At 42.7% G+C, this 25553-nt stretch overlaps 3 protein-coding genes across 18 annotated transcripts in view; 1 reads left to right on the top strand and 2 right to left on the bottom strand.

Moving 5' to 3' along the window:
• Positions 1 to 1631, top strand: part of ADAP1 (ArfGAP with dual PH domains 1) — a 62723-nt gene extending 61092 nt beyond the window's left edge. The window contains exon 11 of the mRNA XM_056334760.1: positions 309 to 1631. Coding sequence (XP_056190735.1) covers positions 309 to 337 — 29 coding nt within the window. The 3' untranslated portion in view covers positions 338 to 1631. The remainder of the gene's footprint in view (positions 1 to 308) is intronic.
• Positions 1632 to 3002: 1371 nt separating this feature from the next.
• On the bottom strand, positions 3003 to 16338 carry GET4 (guided entry of tail-anchored proteins factor 4). 3 transcript variants are annotated; one of them, XM_056334762.1, is made up of 9 exons: positions 16107 to 16338; positions 11914 to 11992; positions 11410 to 11491; positions 10309 to 10458; positions 7937 to 8075; positions 5885 to 6025; positions 5726 to 5801; positions 5466 to 5538; positions 3003 to 4344 (listed from the first exon to the last, which is right to left on the bottom strand). In XM_056334762.1, exons 1-9 carry the CDS (start codon positions 16259 to 16261, stop codon positions 4256 to 4258), a joined length of 984 nt encoding a protein of 327 aa, XP_056190737.1. In that variant the 5' UTR covers positions 16262 to 16338; the 3' UTR covers positions 3003 to 4255. The 3 variants fall into 3 exon arrangements, with proteins under 3 accessions (XP_056190737.1, XP_056190738.1, XP_056190739.1); XM_056334763.1 differs by lacking the exon at positions 16107 to 16338 and adding an exon at positions 13495 to 15284; XM_056334764.1 differs by lacking the exon at positions 16107 to 16338 and adding an exon at positions 12989 to 13370.
• A 323-nt stretch (positions 16339 to 16661) lies between these two features.
• Positions 16662 to 25553, bottom strand: part of SUN1 (Sad1 and UNC84 domain containing 1) — a 33220-nt gene continuing 24328 nt past the window's right edge. For all 14 annotated transcript variants that reach the window (XM_056336462.1, XM_056336459.1, XM_056336457.1 and 11 more), the window contains 11 exons: positions 25111 to 25256; positions 24732 to 24956; positions 24139 to 24225; positions 23727 to 23770; positions 22563 to 22698; positions 21394 to 21648; positions 20786 to 20870; positions 20432 to 20547; positions 19808 to 19975; positions 18900 to 18992; positions 16662 to 18479 (listed from right to left, as the gene is read on the bottom strand). In XM_056336462.1, the coding sequence (XP_056192437.1) occupies positions 18366 to 18479; positions 18900 to 18992; positions 19808 to 19975; positions 20432 to 20547; positions 20786 to 20870; positions 21394 to 21648; positions 22563 to 22698; positions 23727 to 23770; positions 24139 to 24225; positions 24732 to 24956; positions 25111 to 25256 (1469 nt within the window). In that variant the 3' untranslated portion in view covers positions 16662 to 18365. The remainder of the gene's footprint in view (positions 18480 to 18899; positions 18993 to 19807; positions 19976 to 20431; positions 20548 to 20785; positions 20871 to 21393; positions 21649 to 22562; positions 22699 to 23726; positions 23771 to 24138; positions 24226 to 24731; positions 24957 to 25110; positions 25257 to 25553) is intronic.

Below are 25553 nucleotides of genomic sequence, written 5' to 3'. Positions count from 1 at the left end.
GTGGTGGCATCGCTGCCCCTGCATGGTGCGAGCCTGGGGCAGCCCTTCCCTGCCTGGGGGCGGGGATGCAAAGGCTGCCCAAGGGGCTCACGCTGGGAGGAGGAGGATGGATTCCTTCCCTCTTCACCATTTCTTGCGTGGTGTCTGTGGTGCCGTAAGGATGCTCGGTCGCCCAGTTAGAAGAATGATCAGAGCCAAGGAGCATCAGCAATGCAAGGACTATCCGCAGGGTGGGCTTGTGCCGGGCCACCGCCGCCTGCTGGTGCTTGTCCTGCTTTTAACTTGATTTTCCGTTTTTTTTCTTGCAGTGGAAGCCCATTTCAAACATAAACCTTAGCGGGGACTGGCTGGGCAGACCTGAGGAGTGAGCTTCTGTTTACAACACAACGTGGTTTTATTTGAAATGTTAAAAATAATGAATAATAATAATAACAACAGTAATAATAATAATACTACTTCCCTTTCCCCTCATCATTCACTTGATCATGTCGGAAACCAAGAAGGGTGGCAGCGAAACGACGTCGGAGAAGATGCTGGTCCAACCTGACACTGGGCTCTGTGGCCGCTCCGTGGGATGTACCGCCGGGACAGGTGCTCCTGCGCTCCCCCCACCCCAAAAGGGGTGAACCCCCAGCTTCAGCGGGGTGGCCGAGACTGTTGGTGGCACATCGGGGGGGAGAAGGAGATGGGGCTTTTCTCCAGGAGCTGGTCCCTGCTGGGGGCTGGGGGTGAGCGACCCCGCAGCCCCCAGCTCTCTGCCAGCCCCTGAGCGGTGACACCCCCGGGGGGGTGTGAAGCACCAACCTGGGAACAGGCGAAATGGTACCGTGCAACGTGGCCAGCGGGTACATGAGCCGTAAATGCCCTCACCCGGGGAGTGGTGGTGCTTGGTGGTGCTTGGGGCGCTGTGCCCAGCAAGGGGCAGGTGCCATTTCGAAATAACGCAGGAACCGGGCAGCGTAGGCATCATTACCGGGTTAATGAAGGGCACGGAGGAGGGCTGCCCGGCGTGGACAGGGGCAACCGAGCCACGAGGCGATGTTGGGGAAGCAAAGCTTTCATGGTCGGGCCGTACTCTGTTCCCTGGGTTGTTCCTGTTTCATGGTTCAGGGGGTTCACACCGTTTGGGGGCCCGGTGTGGGTTGGGGGGGGTGAGCTTTAGGTGCAGTGTTGCTGACAGTGCCGCAAAACCTGCCCCAGCCCACCCCCGGCTGGCGCACGTCCCTCCAGCCGACGGCATGTTGCTTCTCCGGACTGGTGGTTGCACTTTTTTTTTCCCCATTAATTATCTCAATTATTTTTTTTGGTTGATTTTTCTTTTTCCCCCCTCCCTGCCAAAAACAAAAAAACCCGCTGCTTGAAGTGACGTTTCAGCGCTGTGTTGAGCACTGTAATTCCTGCGGTCGGGGCAGGTGGGCTGGGACCTGCATACCAGGTGCTGGATTTTTACCCAAAAATGAAATTTCCAGCGTCCGCTGAAGTACCGGCCCCAGACACGGACCTGTCCGACACGTTTCTTACGTTGGTGTGTGTAAATGAGAGCATCTCATCGGCTGTATGCATTCGTTCTGTCACTGGTAAGACAACTGTGGTACTAAATGTCATTTGAACCAATAAATTATTATGTCAGAGCCGTGGCCGTGTGGTGCTGGGGCAGGGGAGGGAAAGGGGGGTTAGAAAAACAAATGACAAGTAGGTGAGGGTGCTGGCAGAGCCCTGGGGTGTGGGACACCCACAGAACCGTCTGCCCGGAGCAGGGAACGGAGGGGGAGTAGCTGCGCACACACGTGTGTGTGTGGGTAACATACTATATATTACACTTATTTGCATATGTGTATTATATAGTGTATATTGTATGTATTCAGTATGTAATACTCATACTTTCTATTTATGTATGCATACACATATACAAAAGATAGATGGTTCTTAGGAATATAGAGATAAATTCTATGAAAGCGCTGTTGAATATTCAAACACAGCTATAAAATGTGCATAGTAGATACAGCAGTATAATACACTTACGTGTGCATAGGAGCTGAATATAGTCCATAGTTCATACACACACATGTATACACATAGCCATCATTAGACGTATGTATTTGTAAAATGTGTAAGCTAAATGCATTTCATAAACACATGCCTGTATATGTAGAGACATTTTTGTAATGGCAAATTCATAAAATATTCCATATTATAAATATACACATGCATGTTTTTATATAGGTATAAAGTACATAATGTATAAATAATTATAAATTTGAGAACTATTGCATATGAACATACATATATCAACATGCATATGTATATGCATAACTATAGATATTTAATTTATATTAAAAAGGACTTATAAATATACATTTTACACACAGTCAGTCACTTATTTAAAAACCCAGGCATGATAGAAGCAGGGAGAGGACAGGCTTGGTTAGTTGTTTGTATTTATCGCTAGCTATAAAGATTGTTTGTGTGCGTGTATAATTCAATATAATTAATATTATAAATTATAGACCATACAATTATTAAATTATAAATTATTATATATGCAAAGGCTGTTTATGTGTGTGTATATATATATTTTAGTCTTTATGCACACACACGATCTGTATGTACCACTGCAGTTCCGGAGTATCTATATTGCATACAGACCCCCTGCTGCCCTGTGCCGGGGGGGGGGCTGCCGCGGCTGGACACCTTAAGCTGCCCCAAGACAGGCATGTTCACAGACCGACAAAGGCAATGAAATGACGTGGCTCTGAACTGCTGCCGGCATCCCAGATCATTTATTAAATGTCTGCACAATCATCCCGGGTAGGGCGTCCGTCCCTGAACTTGCTGCAAATCAAAGCAATCCACATCTGCTCCAGACATTACAGTGCCAGACTAAAGCTATGCCATTGCTGCACAGAGGTCTGGATGACCCACAGTCAAATGCAGAGGAGCAAAAAACCAGCAAGGTAAGTAAGATCTCTGTTGGTAAAACTAGAAAGCAGCAGTATTGCACATCCTGGTATAAAGTGTTTATTTGAGACTTCACAATTAACACAAAGTCTTCCTTTCAATGCCTTTTTCATACAGTCAATAAATTTGTATTAATCCCTCCCCCATGCATGATTGCTGTTTATTAATCTAAGCCTTTTTATTTTCATCGTGAAAAAATAAAGTGTTTCCCCACCATTTCATCCGTTCACTGTACCACCGACATCTGCTGTGCTGCATTAGAGGAGGAGATGTAGAATGGCTATGCCTACCACTGGGGTTGAAGTTACTCCATTATTCATCGATTTATTCTTTTTTTACAGAAAGTGTTAAATGATTCAATCACCCAAGAAAAATAAATATATCATAAAGAACCAAAAGTTCTGCAGTATCCCTTTTCTCTACATACAGCTGCAGTTCAAACACATACATCGCTTGCAGCAAATCATTTCACTTACTGTAACGCCGTTGCCTCTACGTATGGCTGTGAACTTACGCTGAAAAATAATCTGTTCCAAAGCAGTAGAGCCAGAGGAGGTATTTTAGATGCCAAATGTTTGTACCTAGGCAAGAGAGATCCACATGGAAGCCAATTACCTATGTTCCACTGATCAGCTTTTACTCGAGAGCAATTCAATCTTGTGCTTTTCAGGAAGTATTGGCTATACACACGCATGGGCTCGGCCAGAGCCAGCCCTTAAGGAGAGTGAAAGGCAGTAGGAATGGCGTGCACCTTACTCACAGCAGTGGAAGCAAGTTCTTGGTATCAATGTCTCTTGGATGTGCATCTCAAATTATGCTGCTTGGCTCGTCTCACAGTACTTTTGGCACCAGCCTCGCAAATAAATTACTCGATCGCCCTGCCTTTTGAGATCTTCCTTGGAGATGGCAGAGGTCAAGGAGGCTTTCTCATAACAAAGATGGTATTGGGTAGGCCGTGAAGTACAGGACCCATATTTACGCTTTACTGAATTACTGTGCAAAAGGGAATACTGCATCAGAAACCGTAGAAGACTATATTTTAATCGGTCACCAGCCGCTGTATCGGAAACCTGCTAACAATTGCTCCAATTCGTTCGTTTGGCTACTTTTTGTTGGTTTCTTTCTTTTTTTTACATAAATAATATAGACCAAACATTATAAACATTTCAGCAACCATTTCTAAAAGACCAGAGGAGCCCTTTTAGGCGCGAAGAAACAACTGCAGGATTCAAATTCCAAAACTGTCTTTGGAGTCATCGAATCATCAGATTTACACGGCACCCAATGACAATAACATTCAGTCGAGCTCGATAGGACTGCTGTCTTCCTGACCATCTTCTGTGTCATCATCTTCTCCAGTTCCCATCAGACTGTTTAAAAGATTTCCTAGAATAAAATACAGGACAGTCAAAACTGTTCGTTTTACATTCTCATCACAAAAGCTTGTAACTATTCTCCTTCCATCCTGCTAGGGTGTAGACTTCAGTACTAAAAAGAAAAAAAGAAGGGGATTTTGAAGTAAAAGAGACTCAACAAGGCATTACTATTCCATACCAGCTTCCATTAAGGATTTAATTATTTGGGAAGCTGTATTTTGACACTGTTCCTTTTCTAAGAATACACTGGAAAAAAACACCAAAGTTGCATGCTTATGTACTATAGTTGCACCATAAGAGGGGGGGAAAAAAACCCCAACAATGAAATGAGGAAAGACACACCTCCAGCAGTGAAACTCCCAAAAAACAGCAATGGTCTGCATCACACTATAAAGCACTTGTTTGAGACTCAAAACCATTTATGTGTTTTCTCTGTTTTATGCAATTTAAAGATGCCTGAATTGCTGAAAAGCTGTCATTTACATCTGGGATCTATACTCACGTTTTTCATCCAGCTTTGGGTATCAGTGCATTGACATTTGCAGGTAAAGCCTCAAGTCAGTTTATAAACAGAGAAGTTTAGTTCTCAAGGAAAAACATTCAATGTTACAAAAGTAATCCAGATCAATTTGCTCACATTTTGTTCAAGAGTCAGGAAATGACGGCTGAATTTATCCACTGCCTTTCATTACTGGTAGAAGGGCAATATTAATTTCAGAACTTCTACTTTGGGAATATTCATTTTCTATCAGCACTGGTTAGATCTCTACCAAAGTCCCAGACCTGACTCAAGGAGAATCAGCCACTGAAGTCTGAGGAAATTAAGCTTTAACACAAATAAAATTTTTCTTTACATTTGGAAGTTTTATCATAATGTGAAAAATCAACCGTAAGAGTAATTTGCAGCTTCTCCCCTTCACAAAGATGAAAAGTCTACCACCTTCACCCAATTAAATCTCACATGCGACCAACTAATCTTGTATTCTACAGTAGGGACTGTTTCTACAGGCTACAAAAACCCAGATACATTCCTTAGAACAAATGATCTTTTTCCAGCACAGCCACTTTATTTAAGCCACTGCTCCAAAAAGACTGGTGGTACCCAGAAACAAGGGTCAGCACAAACCTCACCTAGTAATCCTCCGTAGGACGATGTCTGCTTGGGCGGAACACCAAAGAAAAGCTGTCCTATTCTATCTAGGTACTGAAACGACACAAGATGAACAACAACATCAGCTACTTCATTTACAGCTGGAAATATTAGGGGCAGCAGTCACACCACACAAGGTAGATCACTGACTCCTATCTACAAGTCACAAACCAGGAGACATTCAGCTATTGTTTAACTAATTCTGTAGGTCAAATCCTGTTTACAAGTACAAGTAACTCACCTCATTATACATGGGATCTCTTTTCAGTGAAGGCTGATACTGTTCACACAATACTGTAAATACTGTTAGTTTTCCTCTAGAAAGGAAACAATCAAAAATGTAATCTCAGTAACAACTCCAAAGGAAACCAAGAACAACATGAGAAAAATCAGACTGTACCCATCAACTGCCAGCAACAGAAACCAGATGAAGTTTAGCAGTGGTTGAACAAAGGGTGGACCCTTTTCTATTGAAGGATGTTTCTGTGTGTATGTTGTAAAAACAACTGATGCGCTGGTCTTATTTTTCAAGCAGAGAAATCTGCAAAAGGAAACAGAATAGGGCTAGTTAAAAATAAAAGGCAGACAAGTAGTTTTACATGCAGAAGGAAGACAGGAAGCCAAAAGCTCAACCATCTCTACTTCATTTGTGCACAGAAACCATCTCAGGCTTAAAATGATGGCAAAACTGAACTGGTAGAGATGCACATCTTTGGCAACGGTTTGGCTATCAACCAAGGGGGAAAATCACTACTAGAATACATTGTGGAATTAACAGGCTGGGAGGGAGAACTGACATTAAATATTAACAGAATGAGACCTAAGCAGATTGTATACAGGACAGTTACTAAAAAAAGGCATCAGTTAAATCAAAATGTGGGAAGACTGGCCACCACGTAATTCAAATTAAACATGATATTGCATTGACTGGTCCAGAGTTTACTATGCTGAGGTAAAGAAATGAATTAAAGACCTCTCTCTCATGGTGTCATCCACTCCCAAACACATCTCTTTTCAGTATGTATCTGCCAGTGTTCAATGACTCTGTCATTCTATTAGCACTACCTCAAATAACATGGCACCAGGACCACTAATAAGTTTAACACACTTAAATGTCTACAAGTCTCATAATAAAGCTACACTTTGAGCTCCCAAGCCACCTGTCACCAGTTAGCAGATCGATTTCCCAAACCGATCAAATCTTTCTGCAGGTCCAGTTAATTCAGCTGGCAATCTCTGCAAGTCACATAGGCCTAACGAGAGACTTTAACTGGGACAAATGCTGTCAGCAAGCCCTGGGAAGGCTGCCACGAGCAGCTTCATTTTTGGTTGCAGGCTGGCCTCCAACTCTGTACTCCCACATGTGCAAGGGCACTGGGTGCTTTTGCCTTACTGCTGAGCAAGGAACTGCAATTATTTTCATTAGAGTATAAACTGCCACCTAAGAGGATTTAGCACAGTATTTGAGATACAGGCCGGTAAAGGATGCCGTAGCAGTGCTGTATAAATACTGAAAAGTAACCTCTTACTCATTAACTTCCACCCAGAATTTCCCCCCTCCAGAACAAAGCCCCATAAAACTGAAGAGTCCTGCATAACATACTGGATTTCCACAAAGGATTTTCTACCGCTCAAAAATCACTGCAATCTGTATCAACCAGCTATGGAAAGCAGGACAAATCAGACATGACAGCTCCCTGCTGCCAAAAGAGAGACAGACTCGCTCTCACCTCCTCCCTCTCCCCCAACACCTACTCTCTCCCTGACTCTCTGCTGCACAGTCCTGTCTCCACCTCCTCCTCAGACTCCTCCATGAGCTGCTTTCCCTGACTGAAGAAAGCCATCAGCTGATTAAGCAAAGTAAAATTGGCTTTGTCAACCTTAATTGTACATGAGCTCTGCAGAGGCACATAATAGCTTGCATTCCCACCTCCTACAAAATAAATGCCTACAGTAAAGGAAAGCCACCAGCAGCTCTGTCAAACCAAGAACCACTGCACCGCTGCTCACAGACCAGGGTGACCCAAGACAAATTGTCTCTTAGGACAAGACTGAGAGCAAGTACTGCGCTGAAGGGGAGTATAGAGCCTACTTAGGTCCAGTCTTGGCAAGAACATGGTAAGCCCTAACTAGACACAAAGCAGTGTTAACAAAGCTAAGAATTGTGCTTTCAGCGCCCAAAACAGATTACATTAATTCTTCAGGCAATTTACATGATTTCAGGTTTCAACCCCAATATGTTGTTTGGTTGGTTTTTTTTTTCTCCTCTCCTCAGGCTGACCAATTCAGCACACCAGTTTTGAGATGTTTTTTTGAGTTTCAGCAGCTCTGGCCGGTTTCAGAGTTTCTTTTGAAAAGGTTGCATGCTTAACCTACAGTTATCATTAAATTAGACTGGCCTCCAACACAGTATCATCTTAGCAAAATAGTTACAGAGAAGTTTAACACCTACTGTAGTACTGCCTGTGCTACAAACATGTCCACCTCACTGCGATATCCCCTGGACGAGGAGTATTCTACTAGCATATTTGCACAACCTTCGCCATCTGTGGAGTGCAAGAAGTGATACCGAGATTCACTATAGTTTTGCTCTATAAAAGGAAAAAGAAAACAGCTTTTAAGAAATCAGTTCATCGTACCTGAATGCAAAACCAAATCAGTTGGTAAAAGGACAAGAGCTACACACATGGTATATGAACAAGACAATTAGCAAAGAGTTGACTTTTTCCTTTGTAAGTTACAGACAATATACAAAGGGAGATAAATATATTATCCTAAATACATTTGAACAACTGCTATACAATACAGTCCATTCAACGCCACCACAAAACACAGCTACCACTGGGACAAATAGCTTGAGCTGTGCTCACATCATTTTATCTAACTGCACGTTGACATTTCATGTGCTGTCATCAGTGCTCAGGAAAATCAAGGAATTCTGTATTAGACCATGTGCACCAAGAAGTCAAACGGCACCTTCAGCGTCCTTCTTTCTAAGTGCACAGAAAGAAGGCATTTCCTATTTTTAGCTTAGCCCACTCTCGCTATCAAAATTAAAATTGCTTCCATATGCTGAATAGAAGAGCAATTATACAGGAAAAAAAGTTGCAAAAAATGGCAAGATTGGTTAGAACTTAACCTGAAGCAAAGCATCATGCAGAAATCACTGCAATGACAAATCAAAACTGGTTAGCGGCTAATTTTTTGAATTTAAAAGCTTTGTTTTAAAAATCTGAACCTTTTCTGACAAAATGCCCAAAAACTACAGACAGAAAATGTACGCATTTTGCTCTTCAAGAGAACAGTGAGCAGACAACTACAAAATGGGGATTTTTACTTTCAGAATGCAACCGTTTCTTATCGTAATTGTACCTCAGCTTCTAACTTAAATGCTCTGAGGAAAATCCTCCCTTTCTGGCTGGCAGCAGTCACCAAGCTAACATATAAGTCCCATGAGAACAGTTATGGGTTTGCCTCTGACCTGCAGAAAGGCAGTGAGCTGGAATGTTGACCATTGGGTCAGGATTGTTGTATGAGACCACTATCAACACTTCCCAGCTACTGAAAAATTTTTAAAACACAATCGTCTTGCACAGTCATGAATTCACAAGAAACCACAGAAGAGATGGCACTTATTCAACTGTTCCCACTCATGTTTATGTTTTGGATAGAAGACTTTAAAAACTGGCTATCATTCATAATTATAACAATTATTTAGTGCATTTTTGGTTTAACTTACATACCATCACAAGTGATAAAATCCCACATAAAACGAAGGCAACAGCATTCATTCTGGAATAAGCCTAGATATTGACCATGTCTTAAAAAGTACCTAATTACAGATCCAAAGACTTTTTCAGATGCTAGGTGATGTATTTCAATCTTTGTCATGTTTATCCAGGATTTAAAAACAAAAAACCCACAACAGAACAGCTCTGTTCCCCAACAATTTTCCTCCTTATCCTGGTTTCAGCTGGGATAGAGTTAATTCTCTTTTTAGCAGCTGCAGCAGTGCTGTGTTTTGGATTTGGTGTGAGGATAATGTTGATAACACACTGATGTTTTAGTTGTAGCTAAGTAATGTTTATACTAAGTCAAGGACTTTTCAGTTTCTCAGGCCCTGCCAGGAAGAGGGCTGGAGGGGCTCAAGAAATTGGGAGGGGACACAGCTGGGATAGCTGACCAGAGGGATATTCCATACCACACAACATCATGAGTATATAAAGCTGGGGGAAGAAGAAGGAAGGGGGACACACACCTGGAGTGGTGGCGCTTGTCTTCCCAAGTAACTGTTACGTGTAATGGAGCCCAGCTTTCCTGGAGATGGCTGAGCACCCACCTGCCATGGTGGTGTGGGGAATGGAGTGCTGAATGAATTCCTCATTTCGCTTTGCTTGTGTGTGTGGGTTTTGCTTTACCTATTAAACTGTCTTTATCTCAACCCACGAGTTTTCTCACTTTTACTCTTCTGATTCTCTCCCCCATCCCGATACCGGGGGGAGTGAGTGAGAAGCTGTGTGGTGCTTAGCTGCAGGCTGGAGTTAAACCACGACACTCCTAATGACTCAATCAAACTACCTCAGTGTCTAAAGGATCAACCTTCCTTTTACAGAGAGCTTTACAGCACTTGTGTTTTGGGAATTGCCCTAACATAGTTACAGCCCCAGGTTTTTTTTGTTAGTAACATCAAGCTGAAGTTATTGCAGAGCTCAATCAGTCATTTCCATCTCAGCTTCCTTAGATTATTTCCAAAGTAGATATCTTACAATATCCTACTTTCAACATTTTAAAACAAAGCACTGAAAAACAGTTGATTTTTCTTACCTTTCCACAGGGTAATTGCTAGTAACTGGTGTAGTTTTGGATGTCCAAGCTTTCCCGATCCCCCGCTAGACCATTTTAGTGCTCTGGATACGAAAGCCACTCTTTCAGGAGAATTTGGATCCATTAAACTAAACAACTTAGCCAAGTTTTCTAGAAGCATTAAGAATCACAAATATTCAGCATTAATAGAAATACAATGATCTGCTGCTTCTAGTTCATCTTCAAGATATAACATTTAAGTTGCAGTGCTATCATTTCTTTAAGCTCCCTTAACAGCCTCCATAAGCCACCTTAAAAAAAGAGCGACTCTGAACTTGAGCCACTTCCCACACATCAAGTCAATCTTGCATGTATCTATCAGTCAGCAATATTCATGACTCTTAACAGCCAAAAGCTGTGCCTTGCAGTCAGCTGGCGACAGTTTCCCTGTTTCACTGTTTAGGACAGGACATCCCAGAGGACCATGCAGTTCCAAGGAGGAGGAAAAACTGCAGGTTAGGGGACGGCTTGCCATTCATAGGGAAGCTGCAAGGGACAGAGAGGTATAGCTTGGAAACGCTCCACCAGAAGTCATTAGATGGGATGAAAGTGTCAGAGCTAATCTAAGTACACAAACAGCCTTTGTCAGTCTGTCTCCATACACGGGCTGTTAATAGGAGCAGTAGTTTGGCCAGGCACCTCTTAGGAAGGTCTCCCCGAATTGCTTGCTTACTAAATCTCACCATCAAAGAAGAAAAATTTCCTTGTAAACAGCTGAATCGCAAATAACGTGCTCGCTACCACACTGCTAGAGTAGGAAACCACCATGCACCAAAGCCCTGGGGACGCCAATGACTGTACAGACAATACATTACCACTGCATCATGGAGAGGATGGTGCCACAAGATAGCAATGTTTGTTTTAAGCATGCCCACTACATTATCAGGAATCCATTACACTCCAGTAATGTTTTCTCCCAGTCCACTTCTGTGATGAAGGTAACCCTCAGCCATGTGGGAGGGCATACAAAAAGGCTTTCAGGTTTCAAGACTGTTCACAACAATCACTGTGAAGTGAAAGCACATCTAAACACCATCACACTGAGCGCAAAGGTCACCTCACCTAAAAGGTCATCTGCTACTTTTGCATCCGATTTCTCCAAAGACTCCAAAACCAGCATGGACAGATCAGCAGCACTGTTTTGCTACAAGACAGACACATAGTCGGTAGTGATTAACATACCAGTACATAAAAGAAAATGCCAGTAAGAATTTTGTTGGAGGCAGATTTGATACTTTTATCAACATCTACAACTGAGGCACAGCATCAAGTCTGAACCTTCCCTTATAAAAAAACCAAAAAACTAATCTGACGGCATCAAAAGAGAAGCCTCCAGGAAAGCAAAACAAATGTGGTTACAATTATCATTTGGATGCTCACAAACACTTCTGCTTAATGTTCCAGTTTGACATAATCCTTCTTTGCGGAGAAAGGCTCAACAAAGAGATAAAACAGAAGATTACAAAGCAATTACCCCAATCAATTACCACTGAGAATTCATCCCTCAATATCTTGGAATAACACACCCCCACCCCCAAAGCCACACACACAAACCCAGTGACTTACCTGGTTATGACTGAAGAACAGCAAAGCCCCTGAATACATTAGTTCTCTTGCTTCTGCATGTTTTCCTTGTGACATATACCTGAAAATAATACCAAAGCCTTGATAAAAATTACCACTAAGTTGTGTATCCTTGAAATTACTTACATTTAAAGGACTAAAGACCACTAAAATTTAAAATAAAGGCAATAAAGGATTTACTTATAAATCAGGTTAGTTGCAATAATGATATAAATTTAACTGCAAGCTGCAATTTGTCTTCTGCTCCAGACTTGATGGAATACAAGCAAAGAGCACAAAAACAGAAACAGAGATTCAGACCTGATTTGGGCTGAAACAAAGAAAAGGAAATGATCCCAGGATTTCAACTCAGCAAAAGATGCCAATGCACTGAACTGCACTGCTCAGACCATCACATCAGAGCCTTTTCCAAAACTAAAGCCATCACAGTGAAACGCTTTTCGGAATATACCCTGGACAGCTGGCACACGCAGTGCTGCCCAAGTGACTCCAGCCCTCCCCCACCCATGTCTCCTTTCGACTGGCTTAAGTCTCTCTGACCACTGCTGGTCTCTGCCAGGGGATGTCAGGACATCAGGCGCACACTAGTCCTCTGCTCAGCCAAAGTAGCTTGTCTCTGATGGGCTCCAATAAGACAAGAAGAGCCAGCAAGATTTACCATGCAACACTTTACAGTCACCAATTCATAAAAGAAACAAGTCTTAGCTCTCAGATATGATGCTTCAAAACAACACCTCCTTCAACCTTCCTCGCTTAAGAGTTAACTAAGAAACAGGTAATAAAAGAATTTGTTCCCAATGGTTACCTCAAGAGCAGGAGCCTCTTACCATGGTGCTGTGATTGCAGCCTCCTGCACATCATCACTACGGCTAACTAAAGGTAACTAAAGGATACTCACACCTCTAGATGATAAATGCAGCATTTCCTGCATCTGCTGCCATACTGCTTTTACAGTTTCCAATTTTCATTTCTCTTAACTGCTTCTCAAGAAGTCTGCTTTCTGAGTAGTTAAAAACAGCAGCTGATTTGCTCACATCAAAAAATACATCAGTTTTACCATGCTGCTTTCGTATCTGCAATATCCGTCTTGTCCTCATGACACTTGGTTGTGCTGAGCTTGTGTGTTCACTCCGTTCTGTTTGTGGTGCTCAGAGCAGCCTCCCTGCTCCTGCTGCAGCAAGCCCTCCCACCCCTTGCACGAGCATCCCCGTAGGGTAACAGAGAGGGTCAGTGGTTCTGGGGGGGCAGCAGTCAAGAGGAGCAGTGGGACAGTGTGGGTATGGAGGAGGTCACGCTAACCAGAGAGAAAACAAGCAGTGGATCCCAAAAGCTCTTGTGCTGCACATGAGATTCCCGTCACACGTGACAGCTCCAGGGACAAGTCCTACTGGTAAAATCAGATCAGACAACAAACAAGGAAGGAGACAGCCCTCCCGTCCCACTTAGCGTCTTCCAAAAACCCCCAAGGTCTTTTACCCAAAAGAGTTAGCAAACTGTTAATACAGATGGCACAATAGTGGCTTTTAGGAATAAGTATCCTCAACAATTCAGATTTGCAATCACCATAGTAAATGCTCCACGTGTTAGTCAAAGGGATCAGCAGCTTCAACATTTTCATAGTTGGCCTCACATCCAGGGGTTTGCTTCTAGGTGCTGAACATTCAGTGTGGATCCACTTCCATAAATTCTACTCCCAGTAGATTCCCAATGCTGTTTGGGAGCTCCTAATCTGGGAACTATTACAGCAGACACTAAAAGATACTGAAAACAGCTTTACAATAGTAAGAGCTGGTGGGTGCTTGGTTTTTTTTAAAGGACTTTTATTTAAAAAAAAAAAATCATGACATTAATCTAAATGGCACTTCGAACAAGAGGAATCCTGGAACACATTGTTCTTTGTGCCTACAAGCATCAGGAAAACAGATGCCAACGTAACAAGGATGCTAAGCTTGGAAGTTTGATTCAATCACCAAGTCACAAACAGAGAACAGCTCAACCTGGCCAGCCTTGTACAGTAACAATACCGGCCCCGGTACTCCTGTCCGGAGAAACACAGGACTCACTGCTCAGGGTCAGGCAGGAACAGCAGTTTTCCACCTGCTCAGTGTACTCCAGGGAGGGAGATAAGTCTGAAGGAGGCAGGCTTACAGTAATCTTTCCTCCTCCGCTTCTTCCCCTCCTCCACCCTCAACTACATCTCAGTTTATGACTTTAGAAACTCTTGATTCAGGATTTCAAGTTTAACATGTAGCTTACAACCGAACAGACTCATGTTTTACAGGCTGTTGTTGTTTAAAACTAGTAAGCACTGGCTATACCAATTATAATTCCTCAGATGAGATCATCTCAATCTCTGTTAACAGGCTTCTGGAAAACTGTTGACATTTAACATACCTTTTACAGAGGGCAGATAAGACTACACAGGACTCCTTTTTTGGCCTCTGTGCCTTTCCAAACAAATTTCACAGTCACCTTGCTAATGTCACCTTCTCATTTAATTGAGCACCTCCTTTCACTTGCATTTATAATGCAGAAGGCAGAATCTTTGATTCCGAATTAATTCAGTGAGGCTTAAGTAAAGTATGTGAGCTAATACATTCAGAAGACTGGATGAGAAATGACCGGCTGTGCCAAGTCATCACCCACCACATCACATAATCCTTACTACAAAATAGGCCATGCTCTGTCTTAAATTTAGATTTATTCTCAAATACAATTTAAGTGTTCAGGCCTAGACAGTGCCCTCACTGATCCTATCAGGCGGCTACAGCAAACACAACTGCTTTAATTTAATGGTGCTTGGTATATGGGGTAGGGCAGGCTATCCAGTGTACAGTGGCAGCAGAAGCTGCCCACACACCCTCTATGGGCACTACCCATGGCCCTCTGTACAGCAAAGACCCTCTTGCCACATGCCTGGCTGCTATTTTCTATAGATACCCACTGGCCTGTTCACACTTTTAGATGAGGTCTGGGGACAGGTGACACACAGGTGTGCCACCAAGGCTCAGAAGGCACTTTTCTCACCTGTTCACCACCAGCAGAACCCCAAGTAAACAAAGCTGGGACCGATCAAAGCAGCTCCTAAAAGAAACACCTTACTCTGTGTCCCTGAAAGCAAGGGTCTACATCTGAAATTTTGATGAGAGAAAGGGTGACCGCCACAAGTCACATCAGATGTGAAAAATAATTAAAAAATCTAAAGAAGTTTGGCAACAACAATAAGTTTCTTATAACAGGCAGTAGTAATATTTCTGAATATTACTTAATCACTATCACATACACAAATACTACATCAACCTGAATTTATTCTAAAAAAAAATCCCCCGTGCAGGCGAGCCCTGCCACCCGAGAGCTGCCCCTTCCCCAAGGCGGTTCCAGCAGGGGACGGGCAGGACACACAGCTGCCCTGTGTCCCGGCTGGGCCACAACCGGCCCAGAACCTGCAAACCCTGCCCCTGTTTGCTGCCGGCCGGCCAGGCAAGGCCGCAGTGCCCGCAGGCTGCGCACAGCTGCCGGCTGGGGAGCCCGGGGACACGGCCCGAGCCCATGCCCGAGCCCGCGGGGCCGCCCGGGCGGCACCCCGGGGCCAACCCCCGGTAGGGGGGGCCTTACTCGGCCTCCTCGTGCCGCGGGGCCGCCAAGAGACGTCTGGGGACAGGGGGGCGGGCGGGAAACGCAGCTCTGTCCGTGACCTTTGGGGAACATGGCGGCACCGAGCGCCGCGGGGGCCGGCGGGCAGTCCCCACCGGGCCGGGCCGGGCCCAGCACTGCCGCATACCCGCAGCCAGGCCGCTCGGGCCGCAGCAGGAGTTCACCTTCAAACCGCGGCGAACAGCGGCTCCCCGCGCCGCGCCCCCCAGCCCTGCAGCGGCCGGGCCCAGGCCGGGGGGCAGGCGGCCGGGCCGGAGAGGCCCGCGGGCCGCCCGCTGCCCCCTAGGCCGGGCCCAGGCCCTGCTCCGGCCGGCACCGCTCACCCTACCCTGTGCGGCACGTACCCGCCCCACCCCGCCCCCCCGCGGCCCAATGAGGAAGCAGAAGGCGGAGATGGGCACAGACAGCAGCCAATGACGAGCGGCCGTAGGCGCGGCGGGCGCCAGTGGGGTAGGGTGCGTGGGAAGGCTCTGGAAGGCCGGGCGGGGGGGGGTATGGCGGCGGGCCGCGCCGGGCCCTACCTGAAGAAGAGCGTCCGGTACATCTGGTGCGCCTCGTAGTAGTCACCCTTCTCGACGCTGGCGCGCAGCTTGCCCTCCACGCGCTGCACGCCGCCGCGGTTCCTGCCGCCGCCTTTCGCGGCTTCCTGCTCCGCCGCCATAATCGCCGCCGCCATCAGCGCGGAGCAGGGGGAGGGAAGGAGGGAGGGGATGCCGAGCGCAGCCGCACGCAGCCCCGCCGCCAGCCCCGCCGCCCGGCTTCCGCCCGCTCCGACGGCGGCCCACGAGGCTCAGCGCGGCGCGGCTGCGCACGGCGTCACGGGGGCGGGGCAAGGCCGGGGGGGCGGGGCCGCGCTGACACGCACCCTCACCCTCCGCGCGGGGGCCGGGGAGCCCCGGGGCGCCAGGGGCCGAAGGGAGAAGCGAGCACCGAGCACCCACCCGCAGCGCCGCCGGCCCCCTGGCTGGGGGGGTCGGGGCAGGGGGCAGAGGCAGGTGCCCCCGGCCCACCCCGAGCGAGCCGCACCTTCCCTCAGCCTTACAGCCTCCTCTGCCATGTAAAGAGGTGATCAAAAATACAGAAAAAGAAGCTTTATTTCTTATTGCAAATATTATTACATGCACTTTCAAAAATTAAAATTCTTTTTATTTAAACATCTCAATAGCATCTTGTCAGTTTGGAGGCAGCAAAGAGTAACAGACATTTTGAAAAGCATTTACAAAAATACATTGCACAAAGTCCTATCTTACTTTTTTTTATTTTTAAAAAATAAGTTAGTGTTATTCAAAATATTCCCAGCCCCGGCTACCTAACTTCAATTTACACAGGATAATTCTAATTTTAAATACGTAACCTGTAATATGAAAATGCCTGTACATGTGTAATCTGGCTCCTCTGCATAGGCCGTAGGTTCTGTCTCAGCTCAAGTGAAAAAAAAAAAAAGTTTTGCACATGGAGACTTTTGTTTTTAAAAACATTCAAGGACTGTTGTGCAACATACATAACTCTAGTCAGAAAACCAGTCAGCAGTTTGATGTGTTAACAGTTCATGTGTAACTATAAAATGCATTAGAAGAATAAGAAAAATTCTGCATACAAATGCATTTTAGGAATTCTTCCAAGAAGTATTTTCAAAGTAGCAATTCTAAGTAAGGGGTGCAACAAGCGGTTTCATCTCATTCTATACAGAAATGTTGCTTGTGAAAGCAAGACATCACTCTAATCTTATACCCCACTAAGGTTCCTGGGGAGGATTTAAAAAATGCCCATACATTTATTTAATGCAGCAGTACCAAGCACAAGTCCCACTTGTAAATGTGAAGCAGTGAGATTCACTTCAGTCTTGTTTTCCTGTACACATTGCATTCTCACAGTCCAACATTTACTGAGTGTAACAGTGAACAAGCCTAAGGAATTCTTGTCCCAAAGAGATCGCTTTTGACAAATTAACTGCTGTATACTAATGTTTACCAAGCAATTTAGCAGGCATATCAGCTCTGATCCAGTTAGTCAGTGCATCAAGGTCAATTTGGAATTAACACAAAAGAACAAACTGGCCAAGTTGCTATGGTAAAACCCCCTAAAATAACTTATTATCCCTGACTTTTAGAGCAATTCACAGCCACAAATTACAGTTAAGCATTCTCAGTCGCTGGTGTTTAAACTAGTTTTGGTTGTGTTAGCTTTCCCTGACAGTAATATTTATTATATTCAACATGTATCAAAGAAGCCCTTTTGGATCTACCAAAAAGGTCAAAACCAACGGTCAGTTGAAGGACACCTTCAGCCAGTCAGTGTTTAAAATGCACCAAAGGTTTTGGCTTATGGTGCCAACCTTGCAGAAGTATGCAGTTAAGTCCCAGATTAAAAAAAAAACAACCAACAACTAAAAACCCAAAAAAACCCCACCAGATTCCTAGTTGCAGAAAGTATGGTTTATTCTTTTAAAAAAACCCTATACATTCATCTGTAATAAAATAGGTGGCACTTATTTGCCAACTGGGCTTTACGAACCAGAGTAGTTTGCATGCATTACTTCTCTCAGCATGAACACAAAAATGTAGAGCTAACTGGCAATTACAACTGAGCATTAGAACAAATACAATTTAGTTTCTATATAGTTCTGCTGACGGTCTTCTGCCTTTATCAGAGGATCAATAGTTCTGCAGTATATATCTTGCAGCTTCATCCTTTAAAGATTCCAGTGTTCTAGGCTTTCCGGTATATACAAACAGAGAACAAAATGTACAACAAAAAAACCAATGCTGTAGTGTAGGAGATTATTCGGCAGGTTTCCCATGCACTCTGAACCGATAAAGGCATGTATATTTTTCATGTCCCCAGTTAGAAAAAATTCTTAGTTCCACTATTTGGAATGTCTTTTCACTTTTCTCCTGGAGGAGGAAAAAGCAAACATACAAACCAGAGTTAGGCTTCCAGTATAAACAGGTGCAACCGAAGTTGCTTTCTTATTCTGCAACTACCAACTTTTATTAATAAAAACTAAGTCACACTTTGGGAGCTTTCTGCCACTTTGAAGAGAACCTTCCTTGCCCTACTAGTTATTTGTGAAGGGAGTCAGAAGCAGCATGAAACAGACTCTTCATATGACCATTTGTGTCAGATAGATTAGAAGGGTGGAAAGGTTTGTGCTATTTAGACCACAGATTTCGAGGCAGATGAGGTTGATACTTTCTACCTCAGTTTCCACAATGCCCAGCAGGTAACAAGGCTTTTTTCCTTCACTGCTCATTGTGCCCTACCATAGAATGCAGGAGTACCTTTCTCCTGACATTTTTACCATCCAGACTTACCATCACTGGAAAAATCTGCAGTGGTTCCCCTTCTTGATCATAGACATACTGTCCAAGAAGCGTGCCGTCTTCTTGATATTCATCATCTAGACCCTATAACAACAGGATAAAGGTTTTTGCTTCCGTCAAATCTGAAATCCAATCAAAACCAGAAGCATGTCTGTTGAACCAAGTATCAACAGACAGCGCTCAGATCTGTCAAACCAGGATCAGAATGTTCCCCCTGTCACTTGATGCTTGTTCAGGCATGGCTCTGTACTTGAGTTTCCTGCACTGCAAATAGTTGTGCTATGTTTATACGTTTTCATGGTTAAACCCTTTAATTTCAATGGCAAAGCCACTATTATAGCATAGTGTACAATACAAACTGCTAACAACAAACAAGAATGAGAAAATATCAAGGTTATGAACAAGACAGAAGTCAAGATTCAGATGCTTGCAGATCATCTGACAGCTTAAGCATTTAAAAGAACTGGATAGAAAGTTCTCAGATGCCACAGCTATGCTGATATATAGCCTGTGGTGTTCTGTTTGGCTAACTGTGATGCTAGCTACAATCAATGTAAGAAAAGATTTAAATCACATCATAGATAAAGCAAACAGCCAAAATGGGGGCAGGGCGAGGATGGAACAGTTTGAGAAAACTATACCAAATTAAAAGCCACCATCTCCCTCCAAAAATGTTTACTACTATAAAAAGCAAGAGAAAAGAAAAAACTCCCCCCAAATTAGTTTAACACTTCTTATTCCTAATCTCAAAGCTCATTAAAGAAGTGTAAGCAATTTTAAGAGCAATGACTGAAAAGGCTTATCTTTTTAGCTTTGCCCCCTCGTGTCATTCTTTTCCAAGATAAGTAACACATCTTTTACACATACAAACATCAGCTTAAGTTCAGAGACAGACTTACATATACTGAAAAATTCTTAGGAGCACTGGTAATATTTCCTGTTGGTGAAAGTGTTTTTGGTATGTGTTCCACTGTAAAGGCAGTTGGATAGATCTTCATTGAAAGTTTAACTACAAGATATCCCGGTGACCCTCTGAAAGCCCAGCAGTTTCCTGGATGTATGTCCGGCTAGAGAGCAAGATGGGACACACCATAAGCGTTTTGTAATTATTTTTTTCGTAATAAGGAGTTGTAATGAATCCTGGATTATTATGGACAGTCTTAGGTAGCAAGTGGCAGAATATAATCCATTTGGTAGAGCTCTTCAGAAAGACAGCATATCCACCTGAACTACCAGAAATGTTCTGAAGATCCACCTTGAGATTACTTCTAAACAGGAACCCTCCCAGTGCTCACTCTGCAGCAGTCCAATGCACCACCCAAGCCTCCTATAAGGGTCTTAATTTAGCCAGAGTAGGACTTCAGCAGTGCCCAGCAACCAGAAGAATCCCACTCTTGGGAACATAGTTCAAAGTACCCATGCCCCCCAGTATATTACAGACAAACATCCAGCATCCAAAAAACAATCCAAACCACTTAACACAAAATAACATTGCTGAATTTGTTTACTCAGCCTTTAATTACCTGAATTACCACTCTAGGAGACTGAGACATGTACCACAGAGGGATTCCAAAGAGGCTAAATAATGCTGTTTTGGTCTCATAGGTTTCAGAACAGCGAGTACTCACAATGCTGCCACCTAAATAAAGATGTATCAGGTTAGCAGAATTACTCATTTCTTCCTGAAGACTTTTAAGGCACAGATTTGTACAAAGAAAAAAACATTAAGAGGTATTGTTAGAGTCTAGTAGTTTTCTGGGGATACAATGCTTCTATCAAGTACAATGTTATTTTTAATGTGTCTTCATTTTAAGATCTTTAGTAAATACTACACAAATAACATGAGTAGTAAAAACAGTGTTTCCTCTCCTAGTTACCTCCAGATTCCAAGGCAAAATCCACCATACCAATCTTGTCTTGAGAGTACAGTTTCAGTGCATTGTTTACAATAATCTGTACTTGCTACAGATGTACACATAGAAGAAAAAGAGAATAAAAAGACAGATTTTAATATCAAGTGATAGAATTATTGATATATACACATCTATGAGATGCATCAAAAAGATTTAACACACAGTTCTGGGATGCTGCACTCCCATCACAAGTCTTTGAAAGCCTCAAGACAGAGGCCATTTTTAATGCATGGTTGTCTGCCTTAAAATACAAACTCCTACTGCATCTAGACTGGTGTTTTCTTCAGAAGTCACATTCTTTCCCTCACCTTCCCAAGACCCTGAGCTGCATTTATTTGGTATACTTGTTTCTTGGGAATTCTTGAATTTTCAAGATCACGTAATTTGAAAACACACAAACATTCGCAACAACCAATGCTGTAAGAATACAATTGAGAAAAGAGTTTTCTGTATTTCTTCCCATTTCAATTAACATTCCTGACATCTCTTACAATCGTTACCATTTATACTGACAGGCATGCTCCACAAAATGCCTATGAAAGGACTCTTTACAGAACTTAAAACTCACTCACCGCTTCTGTGATTCCAGAAATCCCTGCATTAGTCACAGCATTTGTTACTACTTCAGATGTTAGTTTTTGGTTTGTAACAGACATATGGAGAGTAATATTCTTGAGGATTTGAAACTCTAGATCCTGCAGCAAAGTCTGCAGATCATTTTGGCTCACAAAATTGGACATAAGCCATTGGAGAAGCGATTCTGGAAAGTCTTCTTGTTGATCACCAAAAAGCATTAGCTTGACATATTCTTTGACCCATGCGTCTACCTAGTAGAAGCCATTAACAAATACAATAGAAATTACAAGTCTTTATAAAACATTAAATAACACTACATACTGTAACAGGCACATGTGAGATCAACATATACATGGAGCACTATACAGAAGCCTAGCTTTCACATGTGTTTTAACTACATTAACTTACACAGGAAAAGTAGACCAGTCAGGTGTGCAGAAGAACATACAGGAAACCTGGATGCTTCACCAGTTTGGTTGAACAAGACACACCTAATTAAGCCCGAGCAAACTATGCAGTATACATTAGTAAGTCTGACTAACACTTCAGAATAAAAAGTTTACTGCAACAGTTCAGAGAAGGCACTGTGGCAACTCTTAAGGGGAGCAGTGTACTTGTTAGGCCTAGTTAAGCAAGTTGGTTAATCACTCACTCATGGTATGCCTTAATTCCATACACAACAACTAGATCACATTTGAGCGTTATCAGAAGATGGTATTTTAATCAAGTTGATAATCTTGTATTAACACTTACTGTTGTATTTTGTTGACTACATTCTAGCCAGACCTTTTATAAATGGCTTTTAAAGAATTTAAGCGTGACTTTTTAATACAACGCTCAGGCAGCAAACCTAACTTGCTTTTACATTGTTTCTTTTCCACAGGTTAGCAAAATACATCAGTAAGACCAGCAAAGTACTGTACACAGAGCTACTATCGCACTGTATCTTAAATGCAAAAAACCCCTGCCATTCTAGAAAACAAGTCATAAACTTTTGTCTATTCAAATGTTATGCACCAATGGAAAAGTTCACAGTACCACTACATAAAATGCTACCATTCTTTATGAGTACTGCCCCCGCCTTACTTACTGCACTGCATTTCAAGAAAGTTAGTGAACAAAACCAAGTAGTGAGAAGTTTTACTGGGACAGTTACAGAACCTACTTTTTCAGGAATGACATCCAGTTTCTCGCAACTTGTCTTCACACTTTCCCCAGTTAAGAGCTCTGATTTCATCTGAGTCAACTCTAGTTCCAGCTTTTTAATTCTGGACAAAAGCTGATTATGTTCATCATCATCTCTGATAAAAGCAAGGAGCAAATAATCAGCAAAGAGTAGTTTGAATTGTTCCATCAAATTCCAAAGGTGTGAGAATGTATTTGTTTAATACAAAGCGCTTTCACTGTGACAGACATTGTGAGCTTGCAGTTCCTTGAGAATGTTACTGAAGGGGTACTTAGGATTGATATAATCGAAGAAAAGTATTTTGCAGTTGTGGACAAACCCAGCAGTGATGACTTCAGAATATGACCAGGCTGACCATTAATAACTCAAACACATATAGAGATTTTGGGGAATTTAAGCGTTCTGGCAAACCAGTCAAACTTTATTTGCATGAGTTTGCCACTGGTTAAAGCAAGTTTCAGGCTACCTTACTTAAACCAGAGTAACTTTAGAGGCAGGTGTAGAGTTGAGCTTAAGTAGCAGGTCACAAACGACCAACATAGATCAGCATTCAGCACATGCTATGGAAAAAGGTAGCAGCCAGCCATCATTCTAAGGCCATTTTAAATTTAGATCTAATTTAAATGACAATTCACAAGTAAGTGTTTTTCCTCTTCCCAATGGGGAAACTACTTAATTAAGTGCTGCAGTTTTTGTCCTAGTATTACACAGTACATGAGTGGAAAGTAGTACAGCTGACAAGCAAGAGCTGAAGGTTAGACCTGATACAATTCAAGAATTTAAATATAAAGCCTATCAAAAGTAGTTACTGTATACTTCACTAAGAACCTGAAGAAAAATTCTAATGCACTTATAAGAGGATGAGAAGTCACTCGTTCTCCAGCACTATTACGAACAGCTTTCTCTAGTAAAAAAAAATAAAATAAAATGTAGGTTTGCTCACACACTTAAAGTGGGACTTGTGCCGATGTTCAGCACCACAGTTAAAGTCCAGTATAAGACAAATACTCTTGCTGATGATACAAACTCTTAAGGTTGGTTAACTGACAGAAAGGATTGTTATATTTCAAAGAAGAACATGCATATCCCCATCAGTTAGCATCAGGACTGAAAAAGCAAAATATATTTGAAAAGTGCTTATACCTCACTGGTTTTGCTTTGGCTGCGTCAAGCTCCTTCTGGATGTCCTAAAAAATACAAAAGTTAGTTTTAACATATACAAAGAAACACAAGTGACTGAAAAAAGAATAAATAATGTTAAATGAGAGATTCTAGCAACACTCATACAGGACTGTGTCCCCACACTTATGTTTGTGCCTCTGTAGAGTTAAGATTTTATTCCAAATAGAACCTGCCTCATTGGTCAAGTAGTAATTTTTAAGCTTTGGACTGAAACCCCCTCCAAGAAGGGGAGGCAAGAACACAAATTAATTTTGAGACTTAAAGAACTGTAGTAGCTAGAGTAAAACAAACCAGGGTTTGGGATAAAATAAACTAAGGGAGTTTTTGTTTGTTATCAATGGGTTACAATTAATACAAACAGAACTTTCAATACCTTGGATTCAGTAGAGAGTTTTCCAAGAAGCTCTTCCAGTGTCAGGATGCGCAACTGATGTTCTTTATGTAAAGCCAGGAAGTCAGTCTTGAAAAGAAGGGGAAGAAAAAGGTGTTGTATTTTCTTTTGGAGTACAAAAAGCAGAAATGATATTTTCTACAAAGCCTAATTTTAATTTAATTCTGTGAGTGCTTAAAGTGATTTATCCTATAGGTAGTGTGAGAAATTATAGAATCTGTAATACATATGAAGACCAGATTCAGCAGTAGTAGGGGTTATACAGAGGGAAGTTTACCACAAACCCCCTTCTTTGTTACCAGTCCTTCCAATAGTCTTCTTTCTCTGTATGAAAACAGCATTAAGTCCAGCTGCTTTTCAGAAATGTAAGATTCTACTTTAGACCACCTATCCGGAATTAATTCTTGTCAGCAATACCAAAGGAGAAACAAATGCCACTGACTACTCCCTGGAACTTACTACCTATCAGTTAACTCTGTAACAGGAAAAGAATCCTAGAGTCAAATTGCTAATAGTCTGCATTATTAAAACAGAATAATTACATCAGTATCAAAAAACATCAATAACTGTCTTACCTTTTCCTCCAGTTCCTTGTCTTTAAGATGCTGACCCACCACATTTTTAATTAGCTTCAGTGTTTCACTTTTGTCACTCATCTGGGCAACCCGATCTTGAAGATTACGAAGTAGAAGCAAAACTTTGCTATATTCTTCATCACTGTGATGGCATCTGTCAGACATGAATGCTACCTGCTTCTCCAGCTGACTTATACGACCAGCATCAAAGACAGTCATGGTATCCTAAGGTATGAAGATATTTTTAAAATATATAAAAATCAAGACATTTATTTACATGACTCTTGTGTATCAAGTAGTTATTGCAAAATATTGAAGACATGGGAGTTAAGAGGTCTTGAAAGATATGGAAGGTCTTCCCTAGATGGCTTGCTCTTACCTTTGTGCAACCTCCAGAGTGAGAAGAATCAGCCTGCGGTTCAGGAAGATGAGTGTAGTCATCTGTTCTCCCTATTCTGTCAGTTCTTGTCCAGCTCAATGAAGGTAATAATGAAATGGAGCCACCAAACCCCCAGAACCCTATACCTGGATCAGAAACAAAAAGCACAAAATCTCCCTTACGACTGCTTATATCTAGAAATAGTCATCTTAAGGACACAAGCTACCTTAAGTTTGCAAGGTAGATGTCACACAATGGACACTACTCCAGTCTAAATGACTATCAGCATGATCCAGCTTGAAAATTAAGTCCAGAACTCAAGACTCTTAGGGAACATCCGTCAGTACCACTCACACAGTCATAAGGCAAGCAACTTGTGCTTATATATCATGATATAGCCTAATTCTCACACCACTGCTTCCCTGGAACCTAGATCTCATTTA

Source organism: Falco biarmicus, chromosome 4 (genome assembly GCF_023638135.1).
Source record: "Falco biarmicus isolate bFalBia1 chromosome 4, bFalBia1.pri, whole genome shotgun sequence".
NCBI lineage: Eukaryota > Metazoa > Chordata > Aves > Falconiformes > Falconidae > Falco > Falco biarmicus.
This window is presented reverse-complemented; position numbering and strand designations above follow the sequence as displayed.